The following is a 7,178-nucleotide window of genomic DNA, read 5'->3' on the forward strand; positions in this document are numbered from 1 at the left end:
ACAGGTGTGTGTGTGTGTGTGTGTGTGTGTGTGTGTGTGTGTGTGTGTGTGTGTGAGTGTGTGTGTGTGCGTGTGCGTGTGCGTGTGCGTGTGTGTGTGGATAGGGGGTGTTATGACCAACAGCAAATTGATGGATGGTTCACAGGTTAACCACATGCACAGTTAAAAACCAGCCACACACAAAGGTCTTTTCAAAAATATTGTATTAGGAGCTCTTTTCCAAATTGCCGTAAATTGTTATAAATATTTTGTTATAAATATTTTTAAAATGTGATTTTACAATAGCATCAAGAAAAAGGAAATGCATTAATGTGTAATGCGATATGTAAAGAACAAATTCAAACATTATAACACTGATTTCATTGAACTTAACAAAGAAAGACGATAAAAAACACATGAATTTTGAATATTTTTGAAAATTGATAGATTTGGGAAAAGAGCACTTCAAAAAATATGCACACCAGTACACTCACACCAATGTCTGAGTGCACCCAGTAGTGTTAACACACGCTGGTATGGGGAATGCTCAGACGAGAGTTAATACAGCCAGAGATGATAATCTGCGGCCGCTGACCAAAAGAGGATTACAGTCTGTGTGTCTGTGTCTGTTTGTGCCGCACTTGGCTTTTATGGAGGGAAACTATTGTTTCACCCTTTCATACCGTCATACTCACATAATGAAATACTGACTCTCGCATGCTAATATAGCTTACTTAACAAAAATTTTAAACTATCAAATTAACAAATATGCTCCTACACAATTATTCTAATGCTGTGACGCCTAAAACCCATTCATGCTGTAGCCGGCATTCATTTTATTCATTCATGCAGTGTCATAATCTCTAGTCTTACTCTAGCACATGCGCTCTTTTACATACAAGCACGGCCACTGACAGCTTTGGCTGGGCCCGGGACAAAGACATCTGAAAGGGCCCCAAACCAAATACATACAATGTAATGAGAATCCGATACTGGGCCCCCTCTCTCCCTGGGCCCGGGACAAGTGACCCCTCCCCCCCTGTTAGCATTCCTGCTAACATACAAGCACTCTTTTGCACTATCACATAATCTCAGTAACACTAAATACCAACGCAGAAAAATACCTGCCGGCTTTCATGTATCATTTTCATTTATTTTGCATTTTTCATTATTCAGACTACTATTTCCTTATACTGTGATATTGTCATATGGGAAGATAATCTAGCTATGTGTATCTATCTAGCTATGTCTAGCTATGTGTAGCTAATAGTTGAGTCAGGCATTTGAAAATTAAACTACATGTTTGTAGCCAGATTAGTGCAGATGGGGTCGCCGACGGGCCTATTCACCATTTGCTGAAAATACTCAACTACATCATAACAACATTGCTATGCCTATGACATTAGCGAGAGCCTTAAGTAACAGATTAAGACATAGGCATTACAATTTTGGTGACAGTAAGGTTATAACATAGGATCTGCACTAAGGGGTTAATTGACATCTTGTGTATTTTTTTGCCTTGTGTGGTTGGAGATGCTTAACATGCTGTTTTGTCTAGTCAGTATGTGGGTGAAGACGTGTGAAACTGTCAAAGTTAGTGTTTGGTTTGAAGATGTTGGCTCTTCTTTTGTTTATGCACAAACCACAAACTTATATTATTTGTTTGTTCATATTCTTGTCTGTCTGTGTGGGTATCTCAAAACTGTCCTTTGTTTAACCCATTGTGTCCTGGAGACACACATACGCTGCATTCACGTTCTTGAGATTTGAGGTGTTTTATTAAAAATGTGGGTAAGTTAGAGCTGAATGAACACATTCTAAGGCAAAACGAGGGTCCTAGCTTTTAAATGTAACTCATTTCATGTTTCTATGTGCTTCGGAGGCTGAGATATTTAGGATTTAATAGGCAGAGGGCACCCTTTCCCAAAAAGGGATAAGGACAAAAAGGTTTAAAAGCTACGTATACCAAGGTTTGCTAATGCATGACCATGCTAATGCTAGTGTGCGCATGTTCATAAAAGGGAAAGAGAGTGTGAAACTCCATTTAGCTGCTATAGCAAACCATACTGCTGATGAGTCAATATTGTAGTGATAAATCTAGTGCAAAGGGCCTACATAAAGGCACTACACAGCATTACGTGCTATGTCTTTCTTTCACTTCATGTTGTGGCCTGTGTCTGTCCATATCTATAGCTACGTAGGCCTATCTTCAAACTCTGCTCTGGCCAAGGCTGCACAAACCCTTCTAATGCATGTAAATGTCAATGAGTCAGCTTCTTAGCCTAGTGCTAGCCTTGCATTTTGCATTTGCATTTTATGACTTATCTTTAGCATTTGAATATTTTATTGCACACTGTATTGTTAACACTGTTATTTTGCTTCACCATGTCTTAAACCAGTAGGTACTTATTTCTGTACCACTACAAAGTAAAAGTAAGACCATGAGACAGTTGTGTATATTTTTAAGGCTTTTTTTTATTGAAAACGTTGACCCATTTGGAGGAATGTGCTTGTAGCTTAGTGGAATGTGCCAAATGCGATGGAGCCATTTCCATTCATATTCACCAGAGTCCATGGAGACAAGTTATGACATGAGAGTCTGTATTTCATCTTTGCATCTGCCCGAGGCAGCCGGAGGTTTTCTTCAAGATTGAGATTTTGGAGGTCAGCTTGGGAGTATTGTGTTGGAGTTCACGAGGCGACGCCCATGATGAAGAAAGGGCTGATGGGTATATTTTGGATCGACAGCTCTCTTCTTAGTACTCCTCTCCTTCCTCGTCCTCCTCTCCGACGCTGTCTGTGCCCACCTCCTCGTAGTCCTTCTCCAGGGCGGCCATGTCTTCTCTGGCCTCGGAGAACTCGCCTTCCTCCATACCCTCTCCCACGTACCAGTGCACGAAGGCCCTCTTGGCGTACATCAGGTCGAACTTGTGGTCCAGACGAGCCCAGGCCTCGGCGATGGCGGTGGTGTTGCTCAGCATGCACACGGCCCTCTGCACCTTGGCCAGGTCACCACCGGGCACCACGGTTGGGGGCTGGTAGTTGATGCCCACCTTGAAGCCAGTGGGACACCAGTCCACAAACTGGATGGTGCGCTTGGTCTTGATGGTTGCGATGGCGGAGTTGACATCTTTGGGCACCACATCACCACGGTAGAGCAGGCAGCAAGCCATGTACTTGCCGTGACGAGGATCGCACTTCACCATCTGGTTGGCTGGCTCGAAGCAGGCGTTTGTGATGTCGGCAACAGAGAGCTGCTCGTGGTAGGCCTTCTCGGCAGAGATGACTGGAGCGTAGGTGGCCAGGGGGAAGTGGATACGAGGGTAGGGCACCAAGTTGGTCTGGAACTCTGTCAGATCCACATTCAGGGCACCGTCGAACCTGAGGGAGGCGGTGATGGAGGACACGATCTGGCCAATGAGCCTGTTGAGGTTGGTGTAGGTGGGACGCTCGATGTCCAGGTTACGCCTGCAGATGTCGTAGATGGCCTCGTTGTCAACCATGAAGGCACAGTCGGAGTGCTCCAGGGTGGTGTGGGTGGTCAGGATGGAGTTGTAGGGCTCCACCACTGCAGTGGACACCTGGGGTGCGGGGTAGACAGCGAACTCGAGCTTGGACTTCTTGCCGTAGTCGACTGAGAGACGCTCCATGAGCAGGGAGGTGAAGCCGGAGCCGGTGCCTCCACCAAAGCTGTGGAAGATCAGGAAACCCTGGAGGCCTGTGCACTGGTCCGCCTGAAAGATAAAACGGGAAGATGGAATTTAGCACTTCAACAGTAGCATTATGGAGGTATGAATAATGCTTTATACTAGAATGTCAAATTCAACATTCTGATTCCATGGACTCAATACTCTCCAGCCATTCCCATTACACAGGAGTAATGACTAAAGTGTGTTAAAGGGAGGTAGTGTGTGTTGATGTTATAGATACATGGTCTTGTATAACCTTAGTTTTCAGACTGTTTTAAGGAAGTATGCTAATCATGTGACAACAAGTAGTACGGTGTCGCAAATGACAACAAACATGACACAGAACCTTAAATTAATTAAGTTTGGTAATTAGATTCCTTTTGTATTCACTTCTCCGCATTTCTCTCAGCGGGTTTTGAGTTACATTGAGTTTCGAGCGCTTAATTAGCTATCTGTTTGCCAGGATTGTTCAGTGACTCAGTTGAGTGTTAAATAATTTATATGTCTGGCAGGATCGTTTTGAGCATTTCTCACCAGTTTGCGGGTCCTGTCCAGCACCAGGTCGATGATCTCCTTGCCGATGGTGTAGTGCCCGCGGGCGTAATTGTTGGCGGCGTCCTCTTTGCCAGTGATCAGCTGCTCGGGGTGGAACAGCTGGCGGTAGGTACCTGTGCGCACCTCATCTGGGACAGAGCAAGAGGAGAAGGTGCAGTTTAGATGTGTGCTAAGCTAAATACTTTAGTAAGTGACGAAGTTGTTGTCTGAGTTACCAATTTCAAAAATCTTTGGAATTTGTAGAATTTATGGACACAATATATGTATTTGCTGGTTTATTTCTCAGAAGAATTTGGCAGCACTTTCTGTATCACTTAACACCTTTACCGCCACATAAACTATTGCAAGAACCTTACCGATGACGGTGGGCTCCAGGTCCACAAACACAGCACGGGGCACGTGTTTGCCAGCTCCAGTCTCGCTGAAGAAGGTGTTGAAGGAGTCGTCTCCTCCTCCGATGGTCTTGTCGCTGGGCATCTGGCCGTCCGGCTGAATGCCGTGCTCCAGGCAGTACAGCTCCCAGCAGGCATTGCCCATCTGGGCACCGGCTTGGCCAACATGTATGGAAATACACTCACGCTGCAAGAGGAAGAGAAGAGATGAGGATTGCAGTCAGTGTGACATTCATAGAAGAAACGTCATACACAATTTTCTATACCCACCATTAGCTCCTTGCTACCTACCATACAATATGAAGCTAAGTCATTTGTTGCCAAATAAATGAGGTACACACTGAAATAAAAAGTGTGATTTTTTCAGTACAGCATTTGGCCTGCAACATTTATTCTGTGTGTCTTACAAAACCGAACACAGTACAAAGAGGCACATAGCTTTCAGGTCGTGGAGGAGGCAAATACGTATCTATCTGGGTGATTACTGCTATGACGTGAGTCATGTCTGGTAGGCTATTTTGTTTTGTCTGGTTGGTGAAGGTCAACGGCGCACAGTTACAGCTTGTAGCTCACAGCTACAGTTGATCTGCAGGATTTTTCCATGAAGGGCAGAGAGATTGGCCTATTTTCTAGATCTACGTAGATCTTAGATTTAGATGTTAGGCCGTCAGACTGTGGGGCTTAGTGTCCCCTGGTTTTAAGTCTATCGATCTGCACATAATCAGTCAGGATTTAATCAACTGGTGTTTAATTGATCAGCATTTCATCATTCAGCGTTTGGCAGCAGAGGAACGAGTGAATCTTTGAATGGACTACGACAGCTAGACCACATATGGTCATGCCATTAGGTGTGTGTGTGTGTGTGTGTGTGTGTGTGTGTGTGTGTGTGTGTGTGTGTGTGTGTGTGTGTGTGTGTGTGTGTGTGTGTGTGTCAGACATTCTTTAATGATGTTCTTAAGCTCAAGTCTTGAAAGGTGTTTAGTGTTGGTAGACAGCCAAGTGAGTGGTCTGTCTTTTTAAGAGGCCTGAAAGTTAAACACGTCTCAAGCCCACCCTGCCAAACACACACACACACACACACACACACACACACACACACACACACACACACACACACACACACACACACACACACACACCATCTTCGTCTCTGTTTTAATGCCTATAGATTGAGGGGTACTCCTACTGTTACCGTAAGAGCTTTTTAAGGAGGTACACACATCTCTTAAAAAGGCTACACAGACACACGCACACACACTCACACTATTGGATATGTTTGCCCTCAACTAACCCATTTCTGAAGCCCTAGAATCAATCTCCATTTCCACTGCCCCAGCCAATCGATGTTCTCTAATGTTTCAGATCAATAGACCAACCCCACACCACTTGTCCCAATACCATCCGTCTTTTACTGTAGCGCACCCTCTAAACTCAACATGCAACCCTTTAAGGACCAGACTTTAAACACACACACACACACACAACTTCCTAGATTACTGATAGCTAGCTAACACATTCAACCTACTGATTTGAGAAAGTAGCATAAAAGTAGACAGGCTACATTCTGACCTTACTAGCTCATTAAACACACTTAAGAGACATACACACACATTCATAGACAAAGACAACCCTTTAAATTCATCACTCTACACAAACACACATACACACTACACTATGTAAGTAAGTATCTAAGGACAAAGACAAGATCATTTACATCACTCATCACACAGCACTTTCTGCTGACCTTCGTTAAATGACCCACACCCAAGCCATCTCACTCACTGCTCTCATTTGGTGTGTGTGGGGGGGGGCGCTCTGCTGTTTTAGGAGGACGTGGCTTTATGGGGTGATGGGCAATTTGCTGAGTCATGAGGAGGGCGCTTAGTTTGGGGGGAAAGGGGGGGGGTGACTAACAGCCCTTTCTTCCTGTGAGCGCACACACTTCAACAGTTGCAGGAATCACACAGGAAACACACACACACACACTTCAGCAGGAATTTCGTTTCCTCTCCCCCCCGGTCTACTTTACGACTCCATCTGTCCTTTGTCTTGCTAACTGGTTCATTCATGCTACATTTTCTCAGTCGTGACTTTGTAACTTCTCTCTCTCTCTCTTTCCCATCTTCCTCTGCGCCTCTTTATTTCGCTCTGTCTCTATGCGTCACTCTTTCCCTGTTGCTTTCTGTTCTTTCTTTCTCTGCACACGGCCTCTCCCTCCCTCCCTCCCTCCCTCCATCTCTCTCTGTACTAGCATTAGCTGTTCTGGAGCTGACCGGTGTGACGCATGAGGAAAAAGAAAAAAAGAGAGCGAGGGTGGGTGGAGAAAAAGAGAGAGAGAGAGAGAGAGAGAGAGAAAGAGCAGGAGGGAGGGAGAGGGGGAGGGGAAAGAGAGCGAGACAGAGAGAGAGGGTGAAAGAATGAGAGAGAAACTCGAGCTAGCGAAGAGAGAAAAAAGCCCACAGGGGTTGGGACAGTCCCCCTTCTCCCTCCCCTCCCCCACCCGACCTCTTGCACCCAGATCTCAGCATGAGGGGCAGACAAGGGGTGAAAAAGGGAGGGAAAT

The 7,178-nt window shown here is 45.2% G+C and overlaps 1 protein-coding gene across 1 annotated transcript in view; it reads right to left on the bottom strand.

The window, feature by feature from the left end:
- Positions 1 to 2,429: 2,429 nt before the first annotated feature.
- The window catches only part of LOC134459687 (tubulin alpha chain), a 5,835-nt gene continuing 1,086 nt past the window's right edge, over positions 2,430 to 7,178 (bottom strand). The window contains exons 2-4 of the mRNA XM_063212071.1: positions 4,580 to 4,802; positions 4,203 to 4,351; positions 2,430 to 3,713 (exon numbers count right to left, since the gene is read on the bottom strand). Of these exons, the coding sequence (XP_063068141.1) occupies positions 2,736 to 3,713; positions 4,203 to 4,351; positions 4,580 to 4,802 (1,350 nt within the window). The 3' untranslated portion in view covers positions 2,430 to 2,735. The remainder of the gene's footprint in view (positions 3,714 to 4,202; positions 4,352 to 4,579; positions 4,803 to 7,178) is intronic.

This window comes from Engraulis encrasicolus, chromosome 12 (genome assembly GCF_034702125.1).
Source record: "Engraulis encrasicolus isolate BLACKSEA-1 chromosome 12, IST_EnEncr_1.0, whole genome shotgun sequence".
NCBI lineage: Eukaryota > Metazoa > Chordata > Actinopteri > Clupeiformes > Engraulidae > Engraulis > Engraulis encrasicolus.